This window comes from Gavialis gangeticus, unplaced genomic scaffold (genome assembly GCF_001723915.1).
Source record: "Gavialis gangeticus isolate Ggan-Ray unplaced genomic scaffold, GavGan_comp1, whole genome shotgun sequence".
In the NCBI taxonomy this organism is placed as follows: Eukaryota; Metazoa; Chordata; order Crocodylia; family Gavialidae; genus Gavialis; species Gavialis gangeticus.
The window spans coordinates 16714583-16732494 of record NW_017728993.1 but is presented as its reverse complement, the minus strand read 5'-3'; the positions used below and the strand labels follow the sequence as shown (position 1 = coordinate 16732494).

The window sequence follows — 17912 nt, the reverse complement described above, 5'->3', positions numbered from 1 at the left end:
TCGTGGCTCCATTCCCCTGTCACAGGGGTGTCAAACTTGCAGCCTGCAGACCAGACCCAGATTGTGTAGCACTATGTTGTATGGCACACAGGGCTCGTCGAGCAGCTGGTATTTTGGGCATGGAGCCTGCTGTCAAAACGTGGGGCACGGTGCCCTGTTGATGACATGTAAGTGGCAGGGGGTAAGTGGTGGCTGCATTAACTGTTGCGGCCACTGCTCACCCTGCTGCCATGTCCAGATCGAGCCCAGGGGCAGGGTGAGTTTGACATCCCTTCCCTAACATGTTAATGCAATTCCTCTGTGGAGGCAAAGCGAGAGATTTCCTGATTCAAATTGAATCTGCTGTGATAAGGTGTCCCTTCAACATTTTGTAAGGCTTTCTTGTTGCAGTGACAGTTGGGCTAGCACAGAATACTGATAGGTTCAAGGATGGTTTGTAAGCAGGCTTAATGGTTCATGCCCTAAAACTGTTATTAATTTGATTGTATTTTTGCTTATGACAGGAGGAGGCCTCTCCATATTCTTTACTTGACATTTGCTTAAATTTCCTGACTGCCAACCTTGAGAAGTTCTGTACAGAAAGACAAGATGGAACGTTATGCCTGCAGGAGCCTGGAATATTTCCTCAAGAAGTGGCTGATCGACTACTGCAGACTATGGCATTTAATGGTAAAGCAATGATTTGGGGGCCAGCACTGGTAGCAGCTCTGATGCCAGGACCCTGCTGTGTGTGTTAGCAGAGTGAGGCCACTGGAACCATTTGAACTGTATTTTTTTAACTTCCAAATAAAAGAGGGATTTCAGCTCTTCTCATTTTGTCACAACTTCTGCTTGCTACTTCACAGACAGGAAGCTGCCCTCAGAGCAGGACCGAGTCCTTTGTCCCATAATAATGACTTTAGTTTAGTGTTTCTTTAAATTGGACTTCAGTAATTTGTCCTTTGGCGTCTTATTTCTCTTAGTTTATCATATTAATTTCATCCCATTGTTGGTGATGCTTGGATACTTAATCATTAATGTCAGCAGCATCTTTCCCAGAGTAATAAACTGAATTCTGTCAGCCTTACTTTGTGTCTCCATATTTCTGTAAAGTAAAATATTAAACCATCTTGTTATTTGTGTGAAAGTAACTCCCTCGTTCCTTGGTGTTTTGCCCAAGTAGCAGCGTGAGTAAAATGTAGTTCCTTGCTGGAAAAAAAAAAAATCCAACCTAGGGAATATGTTATAAAAACCTGTCAAAACCATCTTGTTACATTTAAAGTGCAGTCAGTCAGCATAATATTTTGAGAGGGGCTTTCACCTTGTTTTGAATTTGCACTGGGTAGAATGAGGGAAAAACTTAGACTATAATGTCAAGAAAAACAGCTTGAATTTGAGAACTCTGAATGTATAAGGTAGCCTCCCAGGGAAGTAGAGGAAGCTGTAGCTCATATAGAGATTTATAGAAACTAGAAAACTTTAATTTACAGACCAAACTGCACTATTTATGGGATAGATTTGGCCTAATAGGTCACTCCCATCTCTATTCTGAATTAAAATTTAAAATCAAGAAGTGAGTGCGAGTGTGAGTGCAGGCTGGAGGAGAAATACTAAGTTCTTAATTTTGTCCCATTGTTACTGGATAGTAATAAAGCAGAGAGACCTGTTTGACATTAACACTATAAGCTCTCGGTAGCCAGGACTTAGCAGGTGAATGGAGAAGACGGGCAGGGTCAGAATGAACAGGGAGCTTGAGACAACTTCAGAGCGAACATTTCAGCCAAAATGAGAAGTTGCAAAGTTGTTTCTTAACCAAAATATTCTTCATCTTTCTTCCTTTTTAGCCTCTAATCAGACCATTGTTTTCCCCTTTTTGTCTTGTTAAACAAGCTTCTATCTTCTTAAAAAATCTGTAAACCTTGGGCCACGTCCAGATGAGTGTGGCTGTGCGGTATGTGATGCTGCAGACACATCTGTGGCACGCCACACTGCACATTCAGCCGTTCTCTGCACTGTAAGGTAGCAGTATTTGTGGGAGATCCTGGGGTCAAAAAATGTGGAATGGTGCACACGGGGGCAGCATGCATTGCCCAAAACTGGAGACTGGCCTGCTGGAGCCACGCTCCAGCTGCAGTCTAGGCTACGAGCGCTGCTGCTGCAGCCCCAAGACCGTGGGTAAGGCTTCTGAGGCCAGTCCAGTACTGGCCCCAGCCTCCCCTACCCCACCTGGGGTAGCCTGCACAGGTGTTCCCAGGGAAACAAATACCCACGCTCATGTGGATGCAGCCTTGGTGTCTCTTTCCCCATTGCAGAAGGATTTGGTAGTTGATGACTGAAAACTACAAATGATGATTTCATAGATGGATGGAATTTTTTGAAAATCCAGATACCCTATGGTGCTGGCAAGGTGTTCATTTCACTATTCAATACCACAAGTTTTTGTAGCTCCCTTTTTCCTTCTCTGGATGTTTGTGGATTGTGAATTCTGAGAGGTGGTTTGAGCGTTAATCTCTGTGGTGGCTACAGTGGCATGGAGAGGTCATGTCTCTGAAGGACTTTCTGTAAAGCAGCAATCAGCTGCTGGAATTACAAAGATAAGAGATCTCAAAACACCTTCCAATATGTCAGTGTGTTTCAGGTGACATCCCTGGAAGTAAACTTGATAAGTCAGTTCCCTGCAATAGCTTGGTGAGATGAGGATTGTTACTCCCTGCTCTGTGATACGGTGTCTGCATATACTAGCCAACGTTGGATGTTTCTCTTTTTCTGACTGCCATATTCTATGACACGTTTGCTACACTCCCTCTCATCACCCTCCACTACCTGAACTGCAGGCCTCTATAATGCTTTCTTGGTTTATTTCTCATGTTTGATCTCTCCCTGCATGTAGAAAATGGCTTCATTAGTTTTGTTTAGTGTATTAATCCAACGTAATGTTCAATTAGAATTCTAACGTGATTCTTAAAACTAGTTAATGCAAGGTATAAAGTAGTTCTGAATCTCTGATATCTAACTCCAGACTTGCGTTTTAGCAAATAGAATTATCCAAAACACAGGAAAGTCAGCAAAAAGTGTTTTAAAAAAAGAAGGTATTTTGCCAACTTTAATTTTTGTCCAATTTTCAGTTGGGTCCAGTCATAAATGAGCACAGTTAGTGTTAGGTTCTGTGAAGTGCAGAGTTTAGTCTAATCTTATTTCAAGTCCAGACTTTCAAGTTGAACTTTCTGGACTTGCACTGTGTCTAAGTGGTTCTGTATGCATTGTATTATAACTCCACTGTGGGTGTGTCTGCATGAGATACTTAATATGCAGTAGCCTAGTAACACTGCACAGTAGCATATTAACATGGTTTTTGCTTGGCACGCTACTGCGCAGAAAGCGTCACAAAAACCTCATGTACTGTCACTACTGTGCAGTAACTGTAGTTACTGTGCATTTTGTTAGTACTTCATTAAGTGAGTACTAAACTAAATGCGCAGTAACTGCTGCACACTAATGAATGTGTAGATGTACCTTGTCTGAACTGATTAATTAAACATTGGTTTGTAGCCCTCCCTTCCCCTCAAATAATCTCTGTTTGACCATGAATTTGTTGCTGTCTTTCAACAGGGCTGCTAAACGATGGGACTGTTGGGATTTTTCGAGGCAACCAGATGCGCTTGAAACGAGCTTGTATCCGCAAAGCAAAAATCTCAGCGGTGGCTTTCCGGAAAGCATTCTGCCATCACAAGCTAGTAGAACTTGATGCCACGGGGGTAAATGCAGACATTACAATTACAGATATCATCAGAGGACTTGGCAGCAATAAATGGATCCAGCAAAACCTTCAATGCCTTGTCTTGAACTCATTAACTCTGTCCTTGGAAGACCCATATGAAAGGTGCTTCAGTCAGTTGTCTGGGCTTCGTGCTTTGAGCATTACCAATGTTCTCTTCTACAATGAAGACTTAGCAGATGTTGCTTCACTCCCAAGGTTAGAAAGTCTAGATATATCCAATACCTCTGTCACGGACATAACTGCACTCCTCACCTGCAAAGATCGACTGAAATCTTTGACTATGCACCATCTGAAATGCTTGAAAATGACAACTACGCAAATTTTGGATGTCATAAGAGAACTGAAGTATCTGAATCACCTTGATATTTCAGATGATAAACAGTTCACATCAGATATAGCACTCCGTTTACTAGAACAAAAAGATATCTTGCCTAACCTTGTGTCTTTGGACATTTCTGGAAGAAAGCATGTTACGGACAAAGCCGTAGAAGCATTTATTCAACAGCGGCCAACAATGCAGTTTGTGGGATTGCTAGCCACTGATGCTGGCTACTCTGAATTTCTTACAGGAGAAGGACACTTAAAGGTTTGATATATATTTTAATTCTACATATTGCTAAATAACTGGATTAGAACTGATTAATAACAGTTTGTAACAAGTGTGTATGTCAGTATGAATTTATGGATTTGCTTCCAACAGTAATATTTTTCATTTGTAAGTGGCGTTTGCTAATAGTTATGTATGAGAGCCTTAATTCAGCTCCTTCTGTGCCAGAGGTTGGGGTTTCATCTAGTGTGAAGAGCTAGGTGGTTTGTAAATAGGCTTCGTGAGTGAGTGAGTTTTATGCACTAAGTGAAAAAAAGAGCGTACAGAGCCGAGGAAAGCAGACTGGGGAGGAAACATCTTATAATGTGACGAGGGCTGCTTTTGTCTAGGTGCATTCATTTATCCTTTCAAAACAGGTGAATTCTTCAGTAACACAAAAAGATTGTTTTGTTCCCCATCACTTAAACTGCAAACATTCACTGAAGCAACCAAAAGACTGCTGTACTTAAACCTACCAGCCTGTGTGTAGAGGCTGGTAGAGATGATGGAGAAGGTAGAGATTTTCCCTGTGTTAATCTGATATTGTTTTATTAAATCTTGAGTTAAGTGATGCACAAAATCTAGCCTTTTGTTAATGAAAGGCAACTAACATCATTTGCTGTGTCTTTTGTTGTTGTGGCTGCACATCACTGGCCACGAACCAGGTAATTTTCTGATTGCCATTTGACAGGCAGTGCTCTCAATAACCCAACTCCTGAATAACCGGATGCATCAGTTGGACACGTGCACGTGAACACTGATATGACAACTTACAGAAAGCCAATTCCCTGGACCTGCTTGGTGTGTAGCATCAGGAAGCAAATCCTTAACTGTGGTTAAGAAATAATGTAGTATTGTTTTTGCTGTTTGGCATATCCAAGCCCTAACGTCTCTTTAAAGGGTTACAAAGATTCGCATCCTACAAGAGTTGCTCTTATCAGAGTATCAGTGTTATATAGCGCACAGCAAAAAGCATTTAGCTATCACTTGAAAGGCTAAATTAAGGCTGGAATTATTTTCTTTTGTGAAATTATTTGTGTGTTTTAATTGTTTGTTCATTGGTGTGAGCAGCTGGCTCTTGTCCAGATACACTTTATTCTTTAATGGTATCACACTTGTAAATGTAGAGAGATAAGAACTTTTCTGTAATAATCCAGAAAAAGTTCCCTGTAGGAAGACCTTGGGAGGATAAATTGAATATCCTGGGTCAGTGGAGGCCAGCCTTTTTGGCAAGTATACCACAAATTAGCCCTGCACCCTCCATGAGTGTCACTTTGATCCCTTCCCCTGCCCCATCCGCTTCTGCTCTTCGTGCTCCCTTTCCAAGCTGACACCATATTGCTTGTCCCCTCCCTGATCTGCTGTGCCACGTGTGGCATGTCTCCCATGGACTGGCCGCCCACCCTAGGTGTTATGGCTTGTAAGTTAGAATTACCAGCAGCTGCTTAGTTTCCTTGTGTCCGGTAATGTAAGGTAGCTGTTTACTTGCAAGTTCGTTGCTTAATATTTATCAACACTGTACTTTACCAAAAGCAAAGTATGACAGTGTTAGTTTTAAACACACTAGTTGGAAAGATGATTTCCTGCTCTCTTAGTAAAACCTGAGAGGTTCGTTTGGCCTAGGAATACAGGATGCAGAATGCTTGGTAGATCGTGGACTTATTTGTTATAAGTTATTTTTATATGACTGTGTCAAAGTCTCTAAGTGTCTTGGCAAGAAGTTGGTTGTATGTGCTGTGAGCAAACTTCTTAATTTGCTTCCACCTGTTTGGACTAGAAAAACCCAGCAGTGTGACATTGCACCAAATGTAGTTAATGACGGTTGATTTTCAGAGAGGCAGTTAAAGTAGAATTAGCCCACCATATCTCCATCCTAATAAAGACAATTTAAAACCAATGCCAGTAGCAGTAGTAGCTTTAAATCATTTATATGCTGACCAGTGTATATATGTGTATGTGGCCTATTCATGTCTTATGTGTGGATACTAAAGGGAGTGAAATGGAGCAAAAATACCAGGAGTGAAAATGTAATTAGGGCTCCCCTCCAAAAGAATTTAGGTCTTGTCTCCATTTTAGAAAAAGGTATGTTCTTAACTAATTCAGCTTAAATAACTTAAGGAAAATTGGAGTGAAAATAAGGCAGCTGTTCTTTTCATACGAAGTAGCCATGCATGTGTAGTGTGAAAATGAATTCAAGGCCTCTACTTTAAGGAGGTGTGCTCGTAAATGAAAATGAGTGAGTAAGAGCTAAGTCGCCCCTCGGTGACAGAATACTGGCAGCCTATCACACGCGAGTGAGTGGATTTACCTGCAGTGAATGAAGAAAAGAGGCTGTTTCTCAGGTGAGACTGGAATAAAATGCCAACTACACTACACAGAAAAAAAAGTTAGACACTGCTGAAGTCAGCATGCTGGATATTTCTGAGGAATAATGCAACCAATCATTTTGCTTATCAGATGACAAAATGACATAATCGACTTCTGTTGGCTTTGAAGTGACCCCCCTGCTTTGTATACTGGGGAATTCTGGCTTGAAGACTGGATTGAGTCTGGACAGACTGGTTTGGTATATGCCCTGTGAATGCTGTTGTCTCTTTTCCTTTGGGGGTTGTTTCCAATGTGTGTAGTTCTTGTTTGATATAGGCAGATCATGTACCATGTAGATGAAATGGTAAAATCTTGGGAATTGGCAAAAAAAAAATATATATATATTTTTAAGGCTACCAACTCTGAAAAAATCACTTTGTACAACTTAAAAAAAATGTTAACTCTGAAATGAAGCAGTGATTACTTCAAAACTTTTGTTTTTAGGTGTCTGGGGAAGCAAACGAAACTCAGATTTCAGAAGCGCTGAAGCGGTACAGCGAGCGGGCGTTCTTTGTGAGGGAAGCGCTTTTCCATCTATTCAGTCTGACGCATGTGATGGAAAAAACAAAGCCTGAAATTTTAAAGGTAAAACAATTCACTTGTAAACTGGCAGGCTGGGGTGCCAGTAGATTATTGGTAGCCTCAGCTGCCTAGCAGCAAGCCAGTCCTAGGTTTCTTTTCCACTCTGGACTTTCTATCCTCTTCTGCTCTTGAAGGGGGACTGTTTCTACTTGGGCATGTGCAGCAGGCTAGGGTTTTGGATCTGCCTAGAGTATGGTGCAGTGCACACAGCATCCTGTCTGAGAGACTGCTGGAGCCAGTGCAAAAAGACTCTGAAAAATGTAAGATGATAGCTGAAGGAGGGGGGTGCTCTCTGGAGACTGAGAAGGTTGCTGAGCTGAGCAAGAGGCAGGGAGAAGTTAGTCATATCTTTACTTTTTCCCACTGGGCCCAGGCTTGCTCTTGCATGTGTAGTATATGATACAAATATATCTTCTTTTTTTTTTTTGTATTTCAGCTTGTAGTCATTGGAATGAGAAATCACCCTCTGAACTTGCCAGTACAGTTAGCAGCAAGCGCATGTGTGTTTAACTTAACAAAGCAAGATTTAGCAGCAGGCATGCCTGTCCGATTACTGGCTGACGTCACTCATTTACTCCTCAAGGCCATGGAGCACTTTCCCAACCACCAGCAGGTAAAATACTTGGTTTCTTTTCTTCACTGGGTTTCTCATTGTATCTAGTGGGAGGGCCTAATACTAGAAATGGCACCTGGGCACTGTAATATGTCTCTGCTTTGAGAATACTTGAATATTGTGCAATACTGTATGCAAGCTAGCAAAATGGGAAACTTTGTCCTGTAAAAATCATTAGGCATCTAAGAACAAGCATTGTAGATAATCTAAAAACATGAGCTTGGGCTTTGCCCCTTCTCCACTACCTCTGTGTTGTTCAAACCTATTCTGCCAATTATTTTGGGTATTTCTTTACCCAAATTGATTTCTAAGGTCTTTCAAAGCTTTTTACACCGGAGTACTAGCACTGAGTTAGTTGTGTCTATACTTTGGATTTAAGAGATCACAAGTAATGATTTTGTTAATTGTGTTAGGCTATCTAGCTTGGATTTTTCTGTTTGGGATCTAGTTTAAAACTTTCCATGTTTTCTTTGAAAACTGCTTCTCCTATTTCAGATGAGCACCAATTCAAAAATTTAAGAGGAAGAAATGTTTAGACGTATGGTTATAATATAGTCACCTCTCTCTTCCTCTAGCCACATCTAGTCTTTTATTATATTTATTTGAAGCGTGATTATGAACAGTCGTATCACTTGATACCTTCAATAGAAAACCGTTGTATTTGGTAACCAGGTTGTAGCTGTATGTTGGTCTAGAGGCAAAAGGAATCAGAACTCATGGTAGAAGTGATTGTATTTTATTAGACCAACTGGATTTTTGCAAAAAATATTCCTTATTTGCAAGCTTTCGGGCACAAGCACCCTTCTTCAGGCATAGGAGAAAAGATGGTAAAAGTTCTCCTGGGCAGAAATGAAAGTTCATATTTCATAGGAGAGTTGAAGGTGTCATGAAATCTCCTGTTTGGAACAGTTCATTTTATGCAGAAATTTGCAAAAATCTAGTTGGTGTAATAAAAGATATCACCTCTACCATGAGTTCTGATTCCTTTTGTATTTGGTAAAGAAGTCAAGCACAACCTAATCGGTGTATATTGCATTCTAGAGTAAAGAGAAATTTTATCCTTACTGTGAAGGCTTACATTTCTCGAAAAGGATTAAGTTTTTGCAGTTTCACATTTTTCTTGTTTAGAAGTGTAACTACATACAGTAGAGTACATGATCCTAATAGGAAAAATATTTAATGATTTACCAAACTTGTTACAATTCCCCCTTAAGACAAGGTTCTTTGGGTGAATCTGATATCTTTTATTAGACCAACTTAAATAGCTGGAGAACAATTTTTAAGCAAGCTTTTGGGTTCAAAAACCCTTCGTCAGGCTAAGGAAGCACTCTTAGAAGCTTGTGTCTCAATTGAACTTATTTTGTCTCATGCAGTTGCAAAAGAATTGCCTTCTTTCACTGTGCAGTGACAGGATCCTTCAAGATGTTCCATTTAACAGGTAAGTTTTATTCTGTTAATCAGTTGTAGCACTCAAGATCTCTTATTCGCATTTTATTGTTTAGTTTTGAAATATGCAATATGCTGTTCTGGTCTTGGGGTCCAAGTTCTATATTGCCATTCAGGAGTCTAGAATTTGATTTATGGGGTTAAAGTCTGATTTCTGGTACAGTGCTATAAACCTGAGCTAATTCCCCTGATCTACCTGTTCACAAGGATTTGAAGGCTAATAACTCACAATTATTAATTGTAGATCTAAAGACATTTTTTTTTTTTAGAAAGGGCTGTTGATATCAGTTAAATTACTTCATCTTTAAACAGAAATCAGACTTTAACCCACATGAGTTGGAGGAGGAGAGGGGCCAGTGCCCATTTGCAGCAATTTCTTTATTTAGAAACCTTGCTGGAAGACTTCGGAAGATGCTGCATCCTACATGCCAACACAGGAGGGCTGGGAAAATGCAGGTGTCTGTGGCCAGATTCTCTGGTGCTTTACAAAAGAGTGTCTTGTGCTTTGTGTTAAACCAGCACAAGATGTAGTGAGAGATGCTAGGGGAGCAGATACTGAAGCCTGAGTAATATGCTGAGCCTCATTGAAGATCTTAATTCCTGTAGCAGACTGCTGGATCGTGAGCTTTTGTTCTTGCTTTCAGTAGGCAGACCTCTTGGTACCTTTTCCTTGATTTTCTTTAACTTGCAATGATAGCAGCCTTTTCCCAATAGTCTCTCTGCAAAATTTCACTTACTGCATGGGTCTGAGATAAGCTTTGTTTTCTTTTTATTTTACTGTTGTAGTCAACCTGCTTGAGGCAAAGCACGCTGCTTCCAGTTTTCCATTGCGTGGGAGCTTTTTGCTGTCATGTTACATATAGCTCCTTTTTAAAGGCTTGTATAGTTTTCATTCTGAAAATAAATGCTGTTTATTTTCAGGTTTGAAGCAGCAAAGCTTGTCATGCAATGGCTGTGTAACCATGAAGATCAGAATATGCAGAGGATGGCAGTGGCTATAATCTCCATTCTAGCTGCAAAGGTACAAGACTTGAATCTGGAAGTGTTGAAATTATGATTTCCCAGGGCCTGATTTTTGTTTTGAATTTTCACTTTGTTTTGTTTGATTGCAGCTTTCAACTGAGCAAACAGCTCAACTTGGTGCAGAACTTTTTATTGTTAGGGTAAGTCAAATAATCTCTTGCATACTTCTTTGGATCTCCTTGTTTCACTGTTTCAAATTTGCTACTATTGACTGTATTCTAATAAAAGAAAAATTAGTATCTTACGTCTTAATTCCCCAGCAATACTGTTTCTAGAAGAAACTGGAAAGATTGGTATTCCATGCTCAGGAAGCTGCTCAAATACTATGGTAATGAATGTAAAATATAGGCCCAGATAAAATAGGAGCTAAAAGGAATGACTTGATGGTGTTAGGGCTTAGCTGACTGCAGGATAGAAGGAAACCTCTTGACTCTTAGTTTTCCATTCTAAACTGTATCTGTGAAAAGAAGCTCCCAAGATCATATTTTATCTTGAAATTTTCTTTCTGCCGTATTTGGAACTTAACCTCTTCTCATAATGATACCGCTAATCAAAGAGTCAAGATCTTTTGGTTTCTAATAGCTTAAATGCAGCTCAAATGTGGTGCAGAATGCCACTATGGTGTCAACCAGCTGCAGCAGTGCATGTTACACTAAGCATGTAAAATTGTAATACCTTTCTCTAAATTATAAGAGTATCAGAAGTCATCATCCATGGGACCTGATTTCAGAACCAGTCTGATGGCTTGAACTTCAGGACAAGGGAAATACGTATTTCAGAAAGGGCTCACTCAATTTCTGGAGAGAGAATATGCTGCTAAATACATCTCAAGACCAGCCAGTACACCAAACAGACATCTCCTTAATATCCATTCAGGACTTTATCATGCTTGGGTGAAAGCTGTTATAAGCCTTTATTTTTCTACAGAATAAATGAGGTGTCTTAGTAGAGTTCATTGCAGAACTCAGTACTTAGCACGCTCATTCCAGCTTATTTCAGGCATGGCACTTAAACTAGTGGCAGTAGGTCATTGCACACCTAAGGTGCATCTACACATGCCGCTACGGTGCCGTTGTTATTGCACCGTCATTCAGTACTTCCAGGGCGTACTAAATAACAGCACAGTAACAGCCATTACTGCACCGTGCTGGCAGTGCACAGTTATTTTTAGCCACTACATTGCTGTGGCAAAGCGCTATGCAGGGGAGCTTGTTGCTACAGCACTGTAGCTGCGGCGTCACAGTTTGCCAGTGCTACTTCACCGTAGCACATTGCTGTGGTGACATAGCATCTTGTGTAGATGTGCCCCTACAACCTTAAATTTATGTTTTTGATGTTCCTTCCTCTGACCTTAATATAATACTTACCTTAAGATCTGGGGTAGAAAATTTAGAATAAATTGCCACCCTTGGCAACAATAAGATGGAAATAATACAGTAGGTGGAAGAGTTCGTCTGGTACTCATGAGGTATTAGGGGGCTGGACTCGATCTTCCAAGGTCCCTTCCAACCCTAATATCTAACGTCTATGAATTATGAGGTGGCTTGTAGTAACTTTGAGACCTGAAATATGCCCAGTTATACAGAGGAATCCACCTAGTAGGGAAGTGTCAGTGTTTAGGAAGATAATTATAATTAAAATGTATGGAAAAGCTGATACGGTTAGTCTTAATATATACATTGCTATTTTAATCAGAGATGTCCTTGTTCATTGCCCAGGTCTGTGCATAAGCAAACAAGCTGATAAGGGTGTAGAACTTTACAGTTTGCAAAGGTAACTGCCATTTGCTTTTCCTCTCTTCAGCAACTTTTACAAATAGTAAAGCAGAAAACAAATCAGAACCTTGTGGATACCACACTCAAATTTACACTGAGCGCACTTTGGAATCTCACTGATGAATCTCCAACCACATGTCGACACTTTATTGAAAATCAAGGGCTAGAACTCTTCATGAGAGTCCTGGAGGTGAGGACCATGTTTTTTGTGGCAGATTTGCCGCATAGGTTTATAACCAACAAATGCATCAAATGCAGTTTCAGTATTGATCCTATTTAAAGCCTCTGTGTTGTGTTTCTTTTTACAGTCTTTTCCATCAGAGTCCTCTATCCAACAGAAAGTTCTTGGCCTTCTGGTAAGATGAACATAAACTCTAAATTTCACAAATACTAGTTCCTGTTATTTACTGACATTCCACATTCAGTTTTTATTTAGGAATTTCTTTAGATGCCACACTGTTCATTATACCTCACTTAAACTTTAATTTTTTATTCCGTTTTCTTATGGGCCAGGTATTTTATGTTGTTTTAGATTTATATTGCCATTTTTCCAAAAGCACCAGTTCATTTAGGACTGTCCATTGACTAGATTACTTTGAAAAATGTAGAGCACAAATCTACAGATGAATACAAGTGCCAAAAGAAGGTCAAAAGTCAGTGCACTTGTACTCCTACCATCAGTCTGGATAAACTTTTCAAAGCACTTAAACTTGGAAACTTCAAAAAACAGCTGTGTAATATGTCTTAACTAGCCAATTGCCTGTCAGCAATGATGGGGGCGGGCAGGCGGGGATGGCCCCATCCACCAGAGCAGGAGGGCAAGGCTGTGGCACCAGCACCCCATGCCACCACCTCCAAGGAGCCGGGGGAGAGGGAGGGAGGCCAGTCATACTGGCCTTGCCCCCTGCTCCATCCCCTGCGTCCCTGCTGTTCCCCTCTACCTCCAAGGAGCAGGACTGGGGGGGGGGGGCAGGCAAGGCCAGCATTGTGTGTCTGTCTGTGCAGAGCACTCTGGTTGTTTCAGTCAGCATTGTGCTTGGCTGCTGAAACAACCAATCAGTGTGACTTAAGCATTATGGACAGATAGCCAGACAAACTAAGGCTTTTATTATATTAGAATATTGTATTAGAACGGTCATGGAAGGAAATGTTTTGAGAACCTCTGCCTCTTAGGCAAATGCCTACAATAAAGGCAAAAGTGTAGTTCAGTTCCTAGCTTTTATTGCAGTTGAAAATATCCCAAAATGTCCATGTGTGATTCAGTTCAGTCTAGACATCCATCTGATTCAGGAACTAGAGTCTTGTCACTTACTTTTGAACTTTCTTTTCTTGCAGAACAACATAGCAGAAGTGAAGGAGCTCCATTCTGAACTAATGTGGAAGGACTTCATAGATCACATCAGCAAACTATTGCACAGTGTGGAGGTGGAAGTCAGTTATTTTGCAGCTGGGATTATTGCTCACTTGATATCTAGAGGAGAGCAGGCTTGGACATTGAGTCGCAGCCAAAGGACATCTCTTCTTGAGCAGCTGGTACAGAAATGTCCCTTCGTTTGCCCTGCACATTGTAAGCTTATCTATATTCAGTATTGAGTGTTTCAGCTCTTGGTTCTGTGTCTTGCAGCATTCAGCTATTTTGAACTGGCCAACCCCAGAATGTGAGATGGTGGCATACAGGTAACTATTGCCTTGATTTCAATTTTGAAGTACAGGTTTCTCTTGCTTTATTCTGTACGTGTGTTCCTGGAAAACAGTGCGTAACTAGAACTTGCATAAAGGGAACCCACTTTACAATGTAACAAATAGGAATCAGTTCAAAGACCTTGACTGTACTGACCCCCAGACCCATTTCTACCACTTTTACAGGACAATTTTGGTACTCGCCAACAAGAGAGAGGGCAGGGTGTAGGTTGGTGGTGAATGCTACCATAATGGCGATGGCAACTACAGAAACACGTGTAGCAGACAGTGAGCAAGGAGCACAGATCCACACAGGAGACTGTATTTTGGCGCCCATCACTCCCACAGCGCACTGCACAAAGCAACTGACAGCGGGTTTCCACCACACCAATTGCATAAGAATGAATTTACCTCACACATAATGAATTTTTGGTATAAAAAGGGTCATTGCATAAGAGGAAATTCACACGTACGGAACCCGCATAAAGTGAGGGAAACCAGTACGTGACAATTAGTTGAAAAAATTCACTTGGTGTCTGGAACAGTGCAGACTGTTGGCTAACATTTTTCCTGTGGATAAAAACATACCTCTTGATTTTAAAGCCATGAATATTGTTCCCTTGCCTTTAAGATTGAAGGGGAAGGTTAGAGCCAGCCTAGGTCTCCTTTTGTAGCTCAGTATTGTATTTTCTTAAAAATGGCAGGACTGAGGCAGCCACCCTGGCTGCCAAATGTGTGTGTGGGGTGGGGGAAAGCAGCTGCAATTCGAGCTGCATGATTGTGCTGGTGGCAGCACCCGGAAGTCGCTGCTGCCCCTGTGTATGGCAGCTGCCCTTGTAACTCAGCTATGTGGTTAAGCCTTTGATTCCTAGCAAGGCTTTCAGATGAATGTTCAAAGGCCCATGTGAAGAAGCTAACTGGGCAGGTAGGTTTTTAGGTACATTAATTTTCGCTAGGATTGTATGTCTCTGATTTAGAGACTTCCAAGCCAAAGGAGAGGAAGGGGGAAATATTAGGTCATCTATTCTGACTTACTTTGTAATGGGTCATACAACTACATCCATTTTACTTTCCCTGATAAGTAATAAGGGACACCCAAAAACTATCATAGTCCACACACTACTTGTGAGTAAGTTATTGTTAGCAGTAAGAACCAAAGCCAACTCCTCCATCTAAGATCCAACATATTCCAGCTCTCCCTTGCCTAAACCCTTAGTGAAAATAGAGTATGATCTTTGAAGTACCAGTAGTCAGCATTGAAATGAACTGCTGAGTATCTCTTTTGGTTTGTTTCTTTTCCTGTAGGTCCTTCAATCCTTTTTTCCCTCTGCTTGGCTGTTTCATGACACCGGGGGTTCAGTTATGGGCAGTATGGGCCATGCAGCACGTTTGCAGCAAGAACCGTACGTACCAAGATAAAACAATGCTTTGAGCTCCTATTTCAATATCCAGTCTGCCAGGATGACTAAAAAGCAGACAGTGCTGATGGTATTCATCCTTAACTCCAATGCAGAGATCATGCCAGTTTTTAAAGTGTTACAGTTAAGGCAGGAGAGAAGCAATATTATGGTCAGAACAGGAGTTTTGGGGTAGTCCTGATTTTAGCCCCTTTACAATTAATCACTGTGACGCGAGGTGAGTTTCTTCATCTGTTTTCTCCATCTATAATAGGACAATACCATCTGTGTTTGTAAGATGCTTTGTGATCTTCTGCAGAAAGGGGCTATATGTGAAAAGGATCAGTCCCCTTTAGAACACCTAAAGGTAACATGACTGAACCCTCTATGCTTTTTAATGCTTATTATGGCTTAATTTTTTTAGTACAGTGTAATTTAGGTAAACTCTGCTGCAGTACATTCAGCAGCTGTCCTTTAAAGGTTAGGGATTACTTAAAGAAGTTAGATGCTTTAAAGTTGGCAGATTCAGATGGGATATACCCTAAGGAAGTGGAGGAATTGGCTGAAGTAATTTTAGAGCCATTGGGTATTCTTTGAGAACTTGCAGAGGTCAGTTGAGGTCCTGACTGATTGGAAAAGGGCAAATATAGTCACCATCTTTAAGGAAGGGAAAAAGAAAGAACTGCAGACCAGTCAGTCTGACCTTGATAACTGGAAAAATTATGGAAAAGATCCTCAAGAAATCTGTGTAGCACCTTGAGGGAAATGATAAGGAACAGCCAGCATGGAGTAACTGAGAGCAAGTTATGCCTGACCAAGTCGATGTCCTTCTATGATAGTGACAAGTTCTGTGGATGGGGGCGAGTAGTTGATATGATATACCTTGACTTTTAGCAAGGCTTTTGACACAGTCCTTTATGGTATTCTGATTAACAAGCTAAGGAAATAGAGACTGGACAAAAGTACTAGCAGGTTGATACATAGCTGATTGAGTTGTCAATGGTCCAATGCCTAGCTGGGAGAAGGTATCAAGGAGGGTTCCCCATGGGGGTCTGTCCTGGGGTTGTTATTGTTTAACACGTTCATTAATGGATTTGGATGATGGAATTGAGTGCATGCTCAACAAATCTGGGGAAGACACTAAGTTGGGTGGAGTTGTACTCTGGAGGGCAGGGCTAAGATCCAGAATGACCTGGATAGACTGGAGAAATAGACAATAATCAACCAGATAAGATTAAGCAAGGACAAGTGCAAAGGCCTGCACCTGGGACAGAATATTTGCACATGTGCATACAGGGAATGACTGGCTAGGCTCCCGCATTGCAGAGAAGGACCTGGGGGTTACTGTAGACCCTAAGCTGAATATGAGCCAACAGCGTGCTCTTGTTGCGCAAAAGAAGAAAAAGCCAACAGCATACTAGGTTGTATTAAGAGGAGTGTCACTTGGAAGTCAAGGGAAGTGACTCTTCCACTCTTTGGCGCTGATGAAGCCTCACCTGGAGTATTGTGTGTCCAGTTTTGGGGCCCGTACTTCAAGAAAGTTGTGGACAGATTGAAGAGAGTCCAGCAGAGTGTGACAAATATGATTAGGGGCCTTGGAAACAAGACCTATGAGGAAAGGCTGAAAGAACTAGGGTTATTTAGTTTGGAGAAGAGAAGACTTTGGGATGGGGGTTTTCATAATCTTCAAATACTTGTAGGGCTGTTATAGAGAGGATGGAGATGGACTATTCTCTGTAGCTGTAGGGGATAGGACTAGGAGCAATGGCCTCAAACTGCAGCAGAGGAAATTTAGCTTGGAGATTAGGAGGAACTTTTTTAATCCTGCTGGGAGTAAAACTGGAGGTTCCTGGTTAGCGGACCTTGCCCCTCTGCTCAGGGTCAGTCTGATTGTCATATTTGGGGTAAGGAAGGAATTTTACCCGATGGTCAGATTGGTGTGGGCTGTGGGGGGTTTTGCCCTCCTCTGTAGCAGGGGGTGTTGCCCTTTACCTGGGACCTCTTGAGCATATGTTGACCACATTTTATAGAAACAGGACATTGGCTGCCATAGTTTCTCTGCCTTACTTCGGGTAGGTTCAGGTTTTAGGTCTGTTGTGTCAGAATTCATGGTAATCTTATGTAGAGTTTAGATGATCATTTGTATGGGATAGTTTGGATAGGAATGATCCTACCGTAGGTAGGGGGTTGGACTAGATGACCTCTAGAGGTCCTTTCCAGCTCTACTTCTCTATGACTATAACTGAGGGTACTGAAGAATTGGAACAGGCTACCTAGAGAATCTGTGCAGTCTTCATTCCTGGAAATTTTCAAGCACGGGTTAGGCAGGCAGGCACTGGGATAGTTTAGTTGGGGACTTTAGCAGGGGGTTGGACTAGATGATCATGTAAGATCTGTTAGCCCTTATTTCCTATGATCAAAAGTAGTTTAAGTGGTGACACAATCCCACTGATAGGCAGTACTTTGTACCTGCATGTAGTAGATCCTCTGCCCTTTATTCCTTTCAAATAAGAATAGTGCTAGTTTCCTTTTAATTTAAAGTATTTGTTTTGCTGTTCAGCTGTTGGCACGCCACAGATGGGGTTCAGACTGAGTGTTGTAGAACTGTGAAGCTAGGGAAAGAGATTGTGGTAACAAGACTGCCACAAGAAAATCAAAATCCGCTAATGGCTTGCAACCCATTAGG

The 17912-nt window shown here is 41.3% G+C and overlaps 1 protein-coding gene across 2 annotated transcripts in view; it reads left to right on the top strand.

The window, feature by feature from the left end:
* The window catches only part of ZYG11B (zyg-11 family member B, cell cycle regulator), a 37489-nt gene that overhangs the window by 11930 nt on the left and 7647 nt on the right, over positions 1-17912 (top strand). The window contains exons 2-14 of one of the 2 annotated variants that reach the window (XR_002094644.1): positions 504-669; positions 3589-4343; positions 7155-7295; positions 7729-7905; positions 9279-9343; positions 10273-10372; positions 10464-10514; positions 12178-12339; positions 12458-12505; positions 13485-13682; positions 13774-13826; positions 15135-15232; positions 15501-15593. Coding sequence is in view for 1 of the 2 variants with exons in the window: in XM_019501288.1 (XP_019356833.1) it covers positions 504-669; positions 3589-4343; positions 7155-7295; positions 7729-7905; positions 9279-9343; positions 10273-10372; positions 10464-10514; positions 12178-12339; positions 12458-12505; positions 13485-13682; positions 13774-13826; positions 15135-15232 (2014 nt within the window). In the remaining variant the exon portion in view is untranslated. The remainder of the gene's footprint in view (positions 1-503; positions 670-3588; positions 4344-7154; positions 7296-7728; positions 7906-9278; positions 9344-10272; positions 10373-10463; positions 10515-12177; positions 12340-12457; positions 12506-13484; positions 13683-13773; positions 13827-15134; positions 15233-15500; positions 15594-17912) is intronic. The other variant, XM_019501288.1, reaches the window with a different exon arrangement.